This window comes from Psittacula echo (genome assembly GCF_963264785.1).
Source record: "Psittacula echo genome assembly, chromosome: 1".
NCBI lineage: Eukaryota > Metazoa > Chordata > Aves > Psittaciformes > Psittacidae > Psittacula > Psittacula echo.
Window position 1 is genome coordinate 121,360,623 of NC_137735.1, and position 16,486 is coordinate 121,377,108.

At 38.9% G+C, this 16,486-nt stretch overlaps 1 protein-coding gene across 1 annotated transcript in view; it reads right to left on the bottom strand.

Annotated features, from left to right (window-relative positions):
- The window catches only part of TMTC2 (transmembrane O-mannosyltransferase targeting cadherins 2), a gene marked incomplete at both ends in the record, with an annotated part of 256,298 nt that overhangs the window by 134,678 nt on the left and 105,134 nt on the right, over positions 1-16,486 (bottom strand). The window contains one exon of the mRNA XM_080638943.1: positions 13,644-14,214. Coding sequence (XP_080495069.1) covers positions 13,644-14,214 — 571 coding nt within the window. The remainder of the gene's footprint in view (positions 1-13,643; positions 14,215-16,486) is intronic.

The following is a 16,486-nucleotide window of genomic DNA, read 5'->3' on the forward strand; positions in this document are numbered from 1 at the left end:
TGTCTGTAATGAAGTTCTTCCCCTTCTCCATTGCTAACAGTCTCTTTCACTTAATTCTCTTTAGCAGCCATTAAATCTTTCTAGTTTTCACTGCCCTTGAGTTTCCTCTGAAACACTTATCTGCCCATGTATTCTTTTATTTTCCTTTTACAGAAGTTATGTTGTTTGTTATTAAAAACACTTGTTAACCTCATGAGAAAATGCTTCTTGGTACAAAATCATGTCTCACGATCCTGGTATTTCCAATCACTTACCTTATCTTATATTTAAGCAGCCCTATGACAATCTTGTATTCTTTTCTGCAACGTATCAAATCTGGATGTCCCTGACAGGCAGTTCAAATAGGCTAAAGCAGATTAACTGTGATTCAGCAATTTTCAGAAATTCCAACTTTGCATCAAGCGTTTCAATGTGAACTTCACTCAAATAATTTTTTGTGCATGCTTGGAAAAACATCACAGCTTTTTAGAGATGGGGATAAAGCTTATAAAACAAACCTAAAGTCCAGATTAAGGTATATGTACAATAATCCCACACTTGGATATCGGAGAAATCTTCTAGGAGAACAATAATCCTTTAAAGTCCATTGCTGGTGTTAACTTCAGATGGCAAGTCCTTTGTGCCAAGTGGGGTCCCAAACAGTATGCTTAATGTGGAAATTTACTAACCAGGCTTCAGTAGCAGCCATGGCTGCACTAACATTTCCTATTTGAAGTCACTGTAGGTAAACATTGAAGATTTATTTAAGTGTATTACTCGCTGCCTAATTTTTTAACATCCAAAGGACACAATAGTTTCCTACGAAAGATTTTCTCTCTGTATGACAGAAAAAACATAGTAATCTTTCCCTTTTCTGCTATTTCTCCAATAACTTGAAAAATATCAAGATAACTTTGTTGCAGGTGGACTTTGAAAACCATGCATTATCTTGTCAGAAAACAAAAAGCTTTTTTACTAATTCTGTCAGAATGTAGATCTTGTTTAACCAGTCTCCCACTTCTTGGGGAGTATCTCTAGATATCCCTTCAGGCCTAGTCATTTGTGGCCTACGTATCAAGAAAACATGGTCAAATAGTGACCAGAGCAAAATTTGTGAAACAAGTCTTGACTAAGAACTAGCATTACCTTGAGAACAAGTTTGTTCATTCATAAAAAAAAGGTTTAGCATTAATTACATCAGAACTAGATTTCAAACTATTTTCATGGTGAGGAAGAACCTCACTATTACCCACATACAAGTAGAGTTGCACCCATAATGGCTTAACCATATCATAAAGGCGGCTCTAGTTGATCATCAACTATGCCAACAAATAAATTAAAAAAAAAAAAAAAAACAACAACAAACAAAACAAAACAAAACAAAAAAAAAAAAAAAAAAAAAAAAAACCAACAAAACACAGAAACCAAACTGCAGCAGCAACTTTGGATCATGCAGCCCAGCTTCATGGTTCAGTAAGACCTTCACAGGACACTGCACCCAGAAAAAGCCAATAGTCTCATGTCAAAAATACATGGCTTTTACTCTTAAGGACAGCACACACAGTGAGGATGTAACATTCAAGTGCAGAACTGCTGAAGTTGTAATAACGTGAACTGGACATTTACATTTAACTAAGCTTTCACAAGGAGTCTGTACTTCTGCAAGAGCCTATGCAATTCACATAGGTGTACCAGCCAGCTAATGGCAGAATATATCAGATTACCAAAAAACTATGCAGAAAAACACGAGGTATTTAAATTTCCACAGGAACCAATACTGTCATCGGGGGGGGGGGGGGGAGGGGATCTTGAAAACAATTTACTTATCTCCTTTAATGCACAGAAAATTGAGTTTCTAAGAAGGATTCAACAAAAACTTAATCTATGCTACAATTCAAGATGCAAATACATATTATTTTAAAATGCAGTTCTAGGATTTTTAACAAAAACATTTCTGAGCCATTTTGCTGTGCCTCTTTGTATTGAGAGGCCTGGAAGGAGTCTGGTGACACAAAGCAGCATGGCTTCATGGCTTTGGGACTCACAAAAAGGTTAAGTCTACAGTGAGTTTCTAGACACATATGTTTGGAGGTTTGCATACCCTTTCTAAAAACAAATCTAAGTATTTCAAATTATTCATGTATCACACTAACGTACATTTAACCAAAATACTGCAACCAAGCCCAGACGATGACAGAGCAAAGCAGACCATCTGACAGACAAACTCTCCCTGAGGGTTTGAAGCTGTCTGCTACACTATAAGTAAAATAATTAACTGTATTAAAACATGAATTTATTACCCCAATAAGGCAGGATGCTGGCTGCTAACCACCAAGTGCCACAGAATGCAAGAGCACGTATCAAGTAAGATTTTATAAAATTTCACTTTTCATTAGGCTTCCAAAACTAAGAAAACGTACAAACACTGCCCGCAATAAGGATAGCAGACAGGTGCTGCATCCTCCAGCTTATAAGAACAGCTCTGCTGATTACTATAAGAATAGCTAGCCTGCATAGATTCCAAAATTTGGGCTTCTCTACTGCATATTCAGGTTTTCATTCCGTTCTTCATTTTTGTCATCATTACTTCTTCCTCCCCTTCTTCCTTACACTTCAGGCAGCCAGTCCAAAGAACTGTTTTTAAGCAGGCATCCTATTCAAATATAGGCGGTAGGGGGGTGGGGGAGGAAGAAGCACTTTAATTAGGACTGGTATAGACCTGAAGCTAAAAACACTCAGCATCAAGGACTACGAAATCATTGCTACTTCAGAATAAGATTAGCATTTCAGACTGAATTTATTTTTAGTAGGAAACCAGGCTATAACTGATATATGCCATGTAGCTATTATATAAATATATCACTTCCTTACTGGATACAGATTTGCAGTCACAAATAGGAATAAGCAGATATGATTATAGAAGCTGCACTGACACCTATATCTTCATTAGTTCACCTGACAATGGAAGGAGTTATTATCAGATTATCAGAGCACAGAGGAGCCATCTGGGTACTGCAGAGCCTTGGAGACCAACCTGAGAGCACAAGGACACATCAACCTTTTTGCTACTGTGCAATCACAGATTGCTGACAAAACACCGTATCATGAGCAGGGCAGTGCCAAGGTAGAAACACTTACTGGCAGGAATCTAGAGCTAATATAGTACTATATATATCATGGTCTATGATGGAGTGAAAACAGTGTACTAGATTGAAAACTGATGGACTCAAGAGGCGTGGGTTTTAAAGTTGTGTTTAGAAACTACCTATCTTCAAAATATAACAACACAGAACTACCAAAACAATAATTAAAATATGAACAGAGACAGATTGCACTTTTGTGGTTTTGTTTTGTTGTGTTTTTTTTTTTTAATTTGGATTACATATAATACCAAAAGTGTAACTGCAGCTAAAAAGTGGGACTGTTTAGAGATCACGTAGTCTTCCACAAGTGCAGCCAGCTCACAAGTTTTGTCTTACAGTACTCTTCATATCAAGTTCTGGGTTAACAGCTCAGGTCAGAAGAGGTAAAAATATTTAATGGTTTAAACAAAAAAACCCAAAAAACAAACAAAAAGAATCACTACGAAATTGCTAACTTCCACAGACTTCGAATTACAAGAAGCCAAAAATCCTATATACAAGGTAGCCCAAAGAAACAAGACCTAAAGTTAAAAAAATTGGCACTGCTTCCATTTTAAAACTCGTGAGAGCTATTTTGTGGTGGTGTTTTGCCACTTCTAATAGCGTCTTTTAAGTAGAAAAGTCTCCAAGTAAGAGATAGAGCTACAATAAATGTGCATTTTAAAAATAAACTGTAATCTCACAATCCCTACTAAATAAACACTGCTGTTGGTGCAAGCTTCATTGTGCTCTACAGCAGTACAAGCTGCCCAAGATACTTTTAAAACATGCAGACTAAAACATGCAAAAAATTTATCCATAACCCCCAAAGTCCTGTTTTCTGGGAGAGAAAGAATTTACAGAGACTCGATACAATTCTAGCCCCTCTTTTCTCCTGTTCCCTCATTGTCTTTATTAAGTCAATATGCCCCTACATTCACTGTAAAGACTTTGTTGCTATGGGAATTCCGTATTTTATTGTCAAGGAGAAAAACAAGATTTTGGTGATTAAATGTCACAGAAGCTTTGACTTTTGCACAACCCAATCAAATCTACAGCCTTAGAAGTAATCTGTGTATGTGTCTGAAACTCTTACCATTCTGATCATAAAAAGGCACATATGTTCTACCTTACACAAATACTCTCTCCCTTCCCCCAAAAAGCTTCTGGATAATTTTAACATAATTTCCTCATGTGCATTTTCAATTAGTTTCCTAGAAACTCAGGAACAAAAATACTTTGTTTCACCCTCCTCCCAGTATGGACTATCTGCAGCATAAGGGGATTCTTCTCTTTTCTAAGAGACATTCAAGGTTAGTGAGGCTAGAAATTTACCTCCTACCAACTAACCCATAAAGTCAGCTACAGGATTGCAAGCCTGGGTTCCTTCCCTCCACATTCCTAATCCACATTGCAGATGGAAAAAGAAATACAGGCATATGTACCAAATATTGTTCAGTTCCCCCAGTAAATATGCCAGAAAATGTTTGCTGCCTTCTATCACAACTAGCTGTTTCCACTGTAAATCTCATACAGTTGTGTGTTTTCCTCCTTTTTAATACTGTAACTGTCTACATAGCTGAATGTTTAGAATCACTCAGCTTGGAAAGAGTGTGCAAGTAATCATTAAATCATTATGACTTAAATAAAAATAAGCATAAGCCAGGAAATTCAAAATTAAACTCAATACCAAGAGAAAAGTCTCCCTCATGGCTCCGGGTTTATGTATGCTCCTGCTCCTTCAAAAGATGTTCTTTCACATTTGGAATCAGAGCTCATGCTAACCAGGAATGGCTCCCTCTTGGGTAGGACTCCAGGAAGACAACTGTCTGAAAATACAGTTCTACTGAATAGTCTGCAATGCTTTCTGAGCACTACAGTTCTGAAACTTAGGTGACTACAGTTAAGATATTCAAAAAATCAGGAGCCTGATCTTCACATACTCTCAGCAGCGTTATCTTTCCCAAAGGCACTGTAATGCACTGCTGTGAGTAAGAACTCGGAGCATCCAGAAGCTGCAAATGCTCCCTAAACTATATGATCCTGACTGGGGACATATGTTTATCTTTTCTGACACTACTGCAGTGTGCCCTGACTGCTGGGAGCAGTCTAGCTTGCTATTTAGCTGTGACTGACAAAGCAGAATGGGTTCATTCAGTAAAACTCACTAGGAGCTACAAGCATTCATCACTGCATCAAATCAGGACATTTAGGTGCCCGAACAAGACATTAGGAGGCTAACAAAGTACCCATGACTGAACATCTGTATGCAAGGTGCAAGCATAAACTTTCTGTGTGGCATTTAACAAACCCAGTATATATTTGATGATTACAATCATGAATGTGTGCATTTTAACCAAGACACCAAATCAGATTTAAGTAGAAAGGTGTAACTCCCAAAGCAAATCGACATGACAGGAATTACACCAGGAGATGTTGAACTAACTCATTACGGTGACACTTAGCTTTAACATTGTATGGTTTTTTTTCCCATTTTGTAGCCAGTGCTACAACTGACTCATGGCAGAAGCAGAGCTAGAAGGGAAAGGGTCATGGTTTTCCAGCTGGTGAACAAATGGAAAATTGAAGATAGCCAGAGCTACATACATTTCTTATCACTCAAAGTTCACAGGTACTCAGGTCCCCTTATCTCAGCTTAAAATAATCTGTTGTTCCAAAGATACTGATATTTTAAAAAAGAAAATTGCCAGCTGTTAGAAAAACAGTTTTACAAAGCTTCTTCAATTTGGGAGCGAAAGAAATCACCAAGATAAAAAAAAAAAAACACAACACCTGCAAATGTTCCTAATGTTCTGAAACAGTTATTACACCTAGGGTAAGTTTGGTGCTTTCATTTGATTCCTTAAATATTTTGAAAACATTAAAAGCTAGTAGAAAAACATTGTCAGATTGATATTACTTGCAAAGGTTTTGTAAACTGGAAAGTAGCAAGCTCACCAATGCCCTGTAATTAAACAGCACCATGAAAAAGTCATAGTTCTTGATGTTAGTAATTGGCATGTAACCTCAGAATGAAAAATAAGTGCTAACACCAACTGTGCAAAGCCCCTGGAAGCTTTTCTACTCTGTGCCTCAAAGAGATCCCTTTTAACCCAGGGAAAAATGTGCTGGGTTTGGCCGGGATATAGTTAATACTCTTCATAGTAGCTGGTATGGGGCTATGTTTCAGATTTGTGCTGGAACTGTGTTTACAATTCAGGAATGCTTTAGTCATTGCTGAGGACTGCTCACACAGAATCAAGGCCCTTTTGCTCCTCACCCCACCCCACCATATTAGTGAGCATGCTGGGGGTGCACAAGAGGCTGGGAGGGGACACAGCCAGGACAGCTGACCCCAACTGAAGAAAGGGATATTCCATACCATATGACATCATGCTCAGCAGATAAAGCCTGGGGAAGACGAAGGAAGGGGGGGACATTCGGAGTGATGACATTTGTCTTCCCAAGTAACTGTTACGCCTGATGGAGCTCAGCATTCCTGGAGATGACTAAATACCTGCCTGCCCATAGGAAGTGATGAATTAATTCCTTACTTTGTGCAGCTTTTGCTTTACCTGTTAAACTGTCTTTATCTCAACACAGGAGTTTTCTTACTTTTACCCTTCTGATTCTCTCCCTTATCCCACTTCAGGGGGAGTGAGTGAGTGGCTGTGTGGGGTTTTATTGTAAGTTGGGGTTAAACCATGAAAGGGAAGAATGGAAGAACACAGCATCATTTGCATGCTACCATGCAGCATAAAGCTTATGCAAGACTGAAGACAGTGACAACTTTCCTTTAGCAAACTAACCTCTCTATTATTGAAGGTTCTATGTGTGCTCACCATCTCAGTGAATATGAGAAGTTTCTCTCTTTTTTTTTTTTTTATTTACTTACTCATTATTAAAGAACCCTTTGCCTTTTCCATCTTTCCGGAGAGGCATGCTCAAATACAGGCTCCAGAACATCATTGTAGACTTCAGTTGGACAGACAAACATAATGCAGATTTTAGTAGTAATTCCAAAAAGACATTAAAGATTTAATATTAAAATATAATCCATTTTAAGCCAGTGACTTCAGCAAGATAGCTTATGATTCCTCATTTGATTTGCTAAATTAGCCTTAGGATGCTGTACTTCTGTCATATGTGATCTGTTTCAGTGGTTTAAATAACCCCATGAAAATATTTTCAGGAAACAACAGCTATTTATATGTATTGATGTCCAATTCAGTACCACTCCACTGACATCACAGGGACCTGCAGGAGATCACATCTCTGAGAAGAAAGACAGTAGAGGCTAATCTTGCTTTTCTTATTTCAGGATCAAAAAGAAAAGCAGCAAGGAGCTGTGGGAACTACAGGAAACAGCAGTATTAGCTGCTTGAAATTGTCAAGAAAGAAGTAAATTGCAAAAAGCTTCTCTTGTCTAGGAAATATCTGCTGGGGGGAAAAGGAGGGATGGTCAAGACTATACAGGCCTCATGCTGCTGCCATCCAGCAGAGTGAAGAGAAAAGCACCAGGCTGGCTCATCCGCAAACAGGAGCAATGTATGTGCAGGCACATTCATCTCAGCACTTCTACAATCTCATACAGCCTTAAAGCTGCCAGAAGAATTAACCCCCAGCTGACCACCACAGAATAAGAGGTCACAACTAGGGAACAACCTGGGCCCCAGCTGGCAATGTAGCTCCCAACCTTTTCTACAGCTCTTAAAGTGCTAAAGGTTACCCAGCCCACAAATGCAACATTTAACAACTTACCAAGCTTGAATATGCGGCTTTTGTTAGACAATATGAACCTGTGAGAGGTCAGGGCATGTTCTGAAGCTGCAATTTATTTATTATTTTTAACTCCAACAAAAGTAGTCTCAAGGAAAAGATTGTTTACTAAATATCTGACTCTAGGAATTAATCTGTCCTGTGAGGGAGCAGCTGCTGCCCTAACAGTTTAAAAACTGCATTTCAAATACACAGGACTAAGGCTGGACCATACCCACCCAAATTTTTGTTAGAAATAACTTACAAAAGAATGCTTACAGGTCAGATCTGCCAAAATACCCAGGCCTGCAGGTAAGTTCAAACATAGTAAAATCCTTTCGATTGTAGACAATAAACAGAAAATAAAACATCAAGCCAGATTTTAAATGGTGATAAAACACTTGCAAAATGGCATAACTTGTAGATGGAGAAGAGGTTAAAAACCAGCAAGACCAACTACTGTGGTGCTAAGTGTCTTGGTTTAGCAGTAGCAGTCATTTTCTCTCCTTCTTAGTAGCTGGTGCAGTGCTGTGTTTTGACTTTCGGCCTGGGGATAATACTGATAAAACCGATGTTTTCAGTTGCTGGTCAGAATGTTTACCCTGACCAAGGACTTTGTGAGTCTCATGCTCTGCTGGGGAGGAGGGGAAGCTGGGAGGAAGCAGAGACAGGACACCTGACCCAAACTAGCCAAAGAGGTATTCCATACCACAGCACATCATGCCCAGGATGTAGAACTGACAGTTCCCAGAAGGGCTGGAACTCTGCTGGATGGGGGGCGAGGTATTGGTATCCGTCAGTGGGTGGTGAGTAGTTGTATTCTCTTCCCTTGTTATTTCCCTTATCATTATTATTATTGGTAGCAGCAGTAGTGATTTGTGTTATACCTTAGTTACTGGACTGTTCTTATCTCAACCCATGGGAGTTACATTCTTTTGATTCTCCTCCCGTCCCTCCAGGAGCGGCGGGAAGAAAGGTTGGGGGGGAAGTAGACTGCGTGGTTCTAATTTACGGCCTGGGCTTAAACCACAACATTAAGGCTTTCAAGCTCCTCACATGAGGATAAAACTGTAAATTTAAATCGAGAGCAGCATTTTATTTTGAAATTGCTTTCCAAAGCACAGTAGTTCTAAAAGTAGCAACTTCAAAGAGTAAAGAATGTCTAAAGTGGCTTATTTCAAGTTTAGAATGTTTTGAAAAATCAGCAGCTTTATCTAATACCCAGCAGGAATCATACATATCCCTCACAACTAAGGCTGATCCAAGACCATAAAAGAAAGTAGTGTTTCATAAAATTTGGTTTGGTGGTTCACCATGTCATCCATGGAGGCCCCAGGTTTACATCACTACCTTAGATAAAATATAGGCCTCCAATAAACTTGCCTTTTACAAAACCAATACTGTTATAATAGCACAGAAGGTTAGATAATGCATCCTGCAATCCAATTTGTGGTTCACGTTAAGCTATAGATATCAATAACTAATTCCACATGTGAGACAGACCTCCCAGAGGGAGATTTTAATCAAATAAGTGATGGTAAAAGTGAGGTTTAGTATAACTCCCTGTACTAACTATATGTTGATTCGGTAAAATGTTACTGTACTTTAGCAGTGGAACATTAGTAGAACATACATCTGGTTTAGTTATTTCTGTAAGGCAGTTTATACACATAAACCACAGAGCAATAAATATTTTATCATTACAATTATATTAAAAATGAGCTTTAAATGCATTTGCCCCATCTTTTTAACTCCTAATGTTGTCCAGCTCCATTTCCACTTTAAAAAAAAAAAGAGGGGGGGAAAGGGCAGCACAGAAAGGTTTATATTAGCTTTGTACTATTAATTGGACAGAAGACTTTGTACTGCAATGTTGATTAATGGTTCTGCTCTCAAGCTGGAGACTGCAAATACAAAAGAATTAGGCCTCTGAATTTGCATATTTGCTATAATTATAAACTTGATCACAGATCTCTCCCTTATTCAGCTCTCCCCCCCTCTCACTCCTACACTTTTGGTAGTTTAATTTGCACAAGTCTAGCTACTGACAGGTACAATCATCTGATACCTATGATAAATGACAAGTCAATCAATCTGCATACCTGCTATGGAACTTACACTGCAAATGACTGAAGGTCTAAAATGCTGAAAAATCAAACAAAAGCCTAACTTTCTTCCACAAAGAATGCTTTGCTCCAGTAAAGCACTACTTTTTTTAATTGTTCTCATTTCAGACAATTCATTTATGACCACAATACATATACTTCCATCAAAATCTGCTGACTTAAAGACAGCAAATACATTCTTTTTAGCCATTCAGAGAGAACAAAATAGAGCTAACCAAATGAAATGAGGTCCAGACTGACAACTTTGCCAGCCAGAGTGAGAGCATCACAGGCAGACGGGAATACAAGTCTTGGCAAAGGAAAAAAGTCAGCAGCCAAGTTCTACTGAATAACCAATATGCAGATGACAGGGAAAAGAGCTGGATAGTTTAGTAAGTAGCTATGATACACATTTTAAAAATGCATTAAGAATAGCTTCTAAATAAGGGGTCATATTCATCTGCTCTGCTGGTGGTCCTGCTCTGCAGCTGCCTTGTTCAGAAGCCCTGCCAGTCTACTCAGATTGCACTGGGATGCTCTCATGTATTTGATGTGACAAATCAGAACTCACATGACAATAAATGTGAACTCAGTAAGCAGCTACTGGTCTTGTGTAGTAGCCACTGTTTCATATTTATTGGACACTCAGCCCACAGGTAAAAACAAAATGGAAAAAAAAGGCTTGTCACCCCAGTTTCAACAGCTACCATCTGCTGGAGCATTTTTAAAGCTGCTTTTAGCAGCCTGTCCTTCACTGACCATCCTGAAGAAGAGTCAGTGGTTTTACTACTCTTTAAACATAATTAATCATGCTTCAGTTTCCCTAGTGATATATTCTGAAAAATCTTACAGAAACCAAAAGCCACAGTCTGGCAGCAAGCCAGCACAGGTCCTTCACTACCCACTTCCCAAAACCCTTGCTCTCCATTCCTTGTTTTTGCCCCTGCATCTCAGCTTTTCTCCAGCAGTATTTGCAGTATTGCTGTTTGTAGGGTAGTAGTGAGGACTGGATATAACTGGATTAAGGTTTAAAATAACTCTGAAAGATCTATCTGGGGTATATCTGGGGTTGGGGATATTTTTAATGTTGGGGGTTTTTTACCTTAATTTCCTCTCAATTCCAGTTTGCACCACAGCCTATGAAACAGTTGTGTCAGGTCAGCTGCGCAGGGTTTAGCTCAAGGTTAGGTAGGTTGAAAAGGGGTAGCTCCTTTTTATGGTTCCATTACCAAGCATTCAGTTTCATATAAATACTGGTTACTTATTTAGTACAGATTTCAGCCAACCACCTCTTAAAAATATTTTCCTTTCTTCTTGGCTCCATTCTACCCTTCTCCCCTCCAATGCACTACAAGAGACCATAACTTTTTTCTAGACTGTCCTTTTTGATGTCTTTTATCCCCCCTTTCTCCTGCAGTCGTCCTCCCCCAGTATTTACATTGGGAAAACACAAAGCACAAATTCCAGAATAGGTAAATGGACACAATTCTTTCTAATTGCCTAGACATTCTAATGAAGAGTTCTCTCACAAGCAGAGATTTTGTTTTCTGGGTGCGGTGGGAGGTTTTTTGTTTTGGTTGAAACTGTACTGCAGTTTTTAAAATGCTCAAGACAGTTGGATAACACAGAATGAGTCATCTGTATATGGCTGCTCTGGTCTCACACAATTTGCAATGCAGGAATGTCTTTTCAAGCAAGAAAAAGTGTAAGCAACAACATTAAAGAAAATAAATACATAAATAAATCCGTTAATCCAAAAGTTGCTTGCTTAAGGAGATTTTACAGTTTGTTTTAGGAAGAAAGGATTTATCAGTTCCTACTAGGTACACATTTTAGTTACGGTCAAAGCAGCAGCATGAAAACGGCAACACCCAATGATCCAAAAGAGATGCAGAGTTGAAAGCTTTTTCATTTTTGTTTGAGTCTGTGCTTTAATTCTGCATAATGCAAAAATTAAACCATGGGCTACATACTTTGGGGTTTTCTTTTGATTAAATACAAAACTAAAAAAGCAAACAAACAAAAAAATCCAACACTTGTCTTTATCACAGTATGCATAAACACACAGAACTGAAATGAAAACAAAGCTTTCAGTAAGAAAAGTTTGCTCTGTTCTTCCTAGTGCCTTCAGAAAAGTTATTATTTCAAAATGCCAATCTTACAGTGCAATCATCTTGAAATAATTTGAAAATAAATCAAAAAAGTAATTTCAAATCAACAGGACAGCACCTAACTTGCCCTCCTGGTGAAGACTTGTCAAACATTCGTCAGACATACTACAATCAAACTCCAAATTTCCTAACTCCAAGTTCATTGGCCATTCTCAAATTATCCACTGATACCAACTAAATAGCATCCTCTGAAAACAGCTGCCAGCCTTCGGATGCAGAGGGCCAAAAACAGTCTCAATAACCTGAACATTCTGTAAACACTATTTTATGTCAAAGGCTAAAACTCAAAAGACCAAAGGAAATATAAACATCATGGTAGTACTTCACAAATACTGGCTGAAAAGAAGGCAGTGCACTAAAATAATTATTTTCAGTCTCTTTTTTAGGCAAATCATAACGCTTTTATTGCCCTAGAATGTTTGCATCAAAGTGTGAAGCTCTCCAGAAGGCTGAAACATTAACTTTCAGGGTGCTACTTTTGTTCCTCTTTGATGCACCTGTCTTTATTTATTTTGAATTTACAGTGATTATCCTTACAAAAGGCTTGTATTTCGTTCCTTTACTTCACATGGAGTGCCTGGGAACAGGAAACTGCAATGCTAACGGTGGAGGCCATGCAAAGTTGGAGGACAAAAGCCTATACAGACAAGTACTCATAAATAGATTATAAATCCCTTTTTTTTTATTATTGCCTTTCTTGATTATATTTTACTGAAAAATGCAACAACATGCACCCCTATGAAACATTTTCCTTTTGTTAAATCAATATTTTTCTGAAAGAAAGCGATTTCACTGAAACTAAAATTACATATACTCAGCTTACTCATTTGTACAGCAACTAGTGTAAATGAGATTTGATTTCAACTGGGGTATCGTGATGCCAGTAAAATACATGCAGTTTTGGGAGAAAGAAGTTAGGTGATTTTGGTGGGCTTGTTTGTTTGCTTATTCGACTTGTTTGCTCTTGGGCAAGAAGTTAAAAAATGAGAAACAGTCATTTTATTAAGGCAATAATACATCTGAGTCATAGCTCCGACTAGGGGGAGAAAAAATACATGCCAAATGCATGTGCCCAGGTCTTATGCATCTGTTAAACTAGAACAATAAGACCTCTATCTTTGCCTCAGGGAGCTGCTGCACTTGTATGCCCCACCAAACTAAGCTGAGTTTGCAAGATACAAGAGGATAAGAGCATGAATGAATTCTTTGCAAAAGACAGCCAGATATCCAGTGCTCGACAGTAAACAGAATGAGGAGGGAACTGCTGGAAGAAAGGAAAGCAACTGAAAAAAAAGTCAAGTAATAGCAATGGATAATAACACATTGTTTAAACAAAATGTAAAAACCCCATACTAAACTGCTTTAAATGTTCTTTTGGCATTAGACATCTGTGCTTATTTTGGGGAGTTGACTAAACTACTAAGAATTATTGTGCACTTGAAAACTCATTTAGCACCTGTTTAACAGTGATTGAGCTTATGAATAGCTTATGGAGAAAGACTACTTACCTTGTATAAAGCAGGAATGATCTGGTGCATTTTCAGTCGATTAAATACAAAGATATCATACACTGCTGAAATGGCCAGAACAGTCACTCCTTGCTCCTTCCATAGCATGCTGCACCCTGCACACAGCCCCGTTCCCAAGATCCAGCCCCATGCACTTGGTGAGGAACCTCTGGTTGAGCAGTGCTTCACGTAACACATCAGAGAAAGCAGAAAGAAGAAACAGGCTCCAATGTCTGCCCTCCCTACGATCCCTGCTACAGCTTCTGTGTGGATCGGATGAGATGCAAACAGCAGGCCTGCTATCAAGGTCCAGTACCCATCCCCAAACAGGATCCTGGAGAAGTTTGTGAAAAGGCCTGTGACTGCAGCATGTAACAAGACATTTACAAGGTGGTAGCCCCATGGGTCCATCCCTCCAACAGCATGGTTAATACGGAAGGAGAGTGTGCAGAGAGGTCTGTAGGACTTGTGGCTCCCACTGTGAGTGAGCAGTGTCCCCCAGAAGTCATTGTAGAAGATATGGGTCCACGGTGTCTCAGGCAGAAGGTCCTGGTTTGTCTTGATAGCTCGACTACAAAAGACAAATAAAAACTTAATTTCAACAGAAGGAAAAGGGTACAAATGAAAGGCTGTGAAAATGTAATCACATTGCTACCACAAGAAAGAATAGTATTGCTTTGGTGCTGCTTTAATTTTTTAAATTTTTACAGGAGGTGTTAAAAAAATACGTATCGACTTCCCACTAAAGCAAAATTTCCATATAAATTGGCTTTTAAAACACTGAAAACAGATGTTATGATGCTTCCATTATATTAAAATACCCTTCAGTGACATTCTTCTGAGTCTAACCCAGGAGTAACCGGTTAAGATTTTATGAGTTATAATTAAAATGTAAAAGAAATATGAAAAACTGACAAACACTATTGTTGAAACAACAGATTCTCCACTAATCAGAACTAAACCCCCCAACTCGCCTTTTATACTGAAATTTTGATTTAGATGTTGGAATGGATCTCACTGACATGGATGAACAATAAATACGGCAGTTGGTAGGAGCATGCAAATCTCTAGTGCTGAACAGGGTACTCCCACAGCTGTCTGTACATATTTTGACTGACAATATTTTCTGTTAACACCTTGCTGGAGGCAGACAGCAGAATATTTTACAGATGAAAATAAACCCTCCTTTACATTTCTTGTATTTACAAATGAGGAAAAAGAAAACATTTTTTAGGTTGTAGTAGCTTATGAATTCCAGTCTGTGTCAGCTTGATTGGGAAAAAAAGTGCCACAGCTTTCAGCATTTATGTTTCCAACCACCCTGGCAAGGACTGGTGCCAGCCATTAGCAGTCTCCATGTCTAATTCAGTACTGTAAAAATCTGTCTCATATAGTGTTTGTACAAATCCAATCATTTGCATTTAAAATTTATGCTGTGGGAGAAGGTGTGAGACCTGCTTAGTGCAAAAAGACGACTGGAATTTAATTAGCTACTTGCCTTCACAAGTAAAGTTATATTTAAGCAATTCCTTAAGGATGCATTGTTATTACCACTGATCTTAACTCATTTAGCATTTATTTTACCAGGATAATTAAGAATCCAGACAGTTCAAGTCCCCTCAATTAAAAATACTAAATGAGAGATGATTTATATCAAATTCTTTACTCATTCCCTCTTTCTGTGTTTCCAATAAATATCTTCCCATAAATAACAATTTTTCAATTCACACAAGGGAGAGAAAAGAAAAAGAATTGTGTGAAACAGAGCTCAAACTTGCATTTGAAATGCACTACTCTCATTCATACTCCAAGGCTCCCCTCATATTCTCCATTCCTCTGGAACATGTATCCAAATCCCTTTTTGTTTTGTTTTATAGTATTAGTTTCAGGCATGTTGTCTTGTTCTATAAAGAAAAATGCTCAAACACTGATATACTATGCCACAGAACCTCCACACAAATACTCTAAATACCACGCAGCTCAGCATTTCCATTGTCCAGAGAACATTGCTGTAATGCTTTCAGACACGCTTCCCCTCGGCATGTCCTTTGTCTCTGAGCATATGGAGGTTACGGAGAGGTCAGATTAAATCCTTTAAAGATTTAATGATGATTTCTAGAATACTTGAAAATTTTCATTTTGACTTCTGCTCATGCCACAGATTGGGTTGCTTGCATTTGTTTTCCCAACCCCACACATATTTCCATGTGTGTGTGAGCACACACATTTTCATGTGAGGTGAGCAGTCGACAGAGAGTTTGTAGGTCAGAGTTAAAGGGAGAGCAGCGATGGGGGACATTACTGTGGGGATCTGTTACAGACCGCCTGATCAAGAGGAATCTGTGGATGAAGTGCTCTATAGGCAGATAGGAACAGCCTCACGCTCACAGGCCCTTGTTCTCATGGGGGACTTCAACCACCCTGACATCTGTTGGAGCAACGGTACTGCCTGGCACAAGCAATCCAGGAGGTTCCTCGATTGTGTGGAAGACAACTTGTTCCTGCAAGAAAAGAGAAGCCGACAAGGAGGTGCCATGCTTGACCTCGTGCTCACCAACAGGGAAGGACTGGTTGGAAATGTGACGCTCCAGGGCAGCCTTGGTTGTAGTGACCACGAGATGGTCGAATTCGAGATCCTCAGGAAAGTGAGAAGAGCGTGCAGCAAGCTCACTGCCCTGGACTTCAAGAGAGCAGACTTTGGTCTCTTCAGGAACCTGCTTAGGAAGGTTCCATGGGACACAGCCCTAGAGGGCAGGGGGGCCCAAGAATGTTGGTTGATATTCAAGGATCACCTGCTATAAGCTCAGGAGTGTTGCATCCCAACTAGAAGGAAGTGCAGCAGG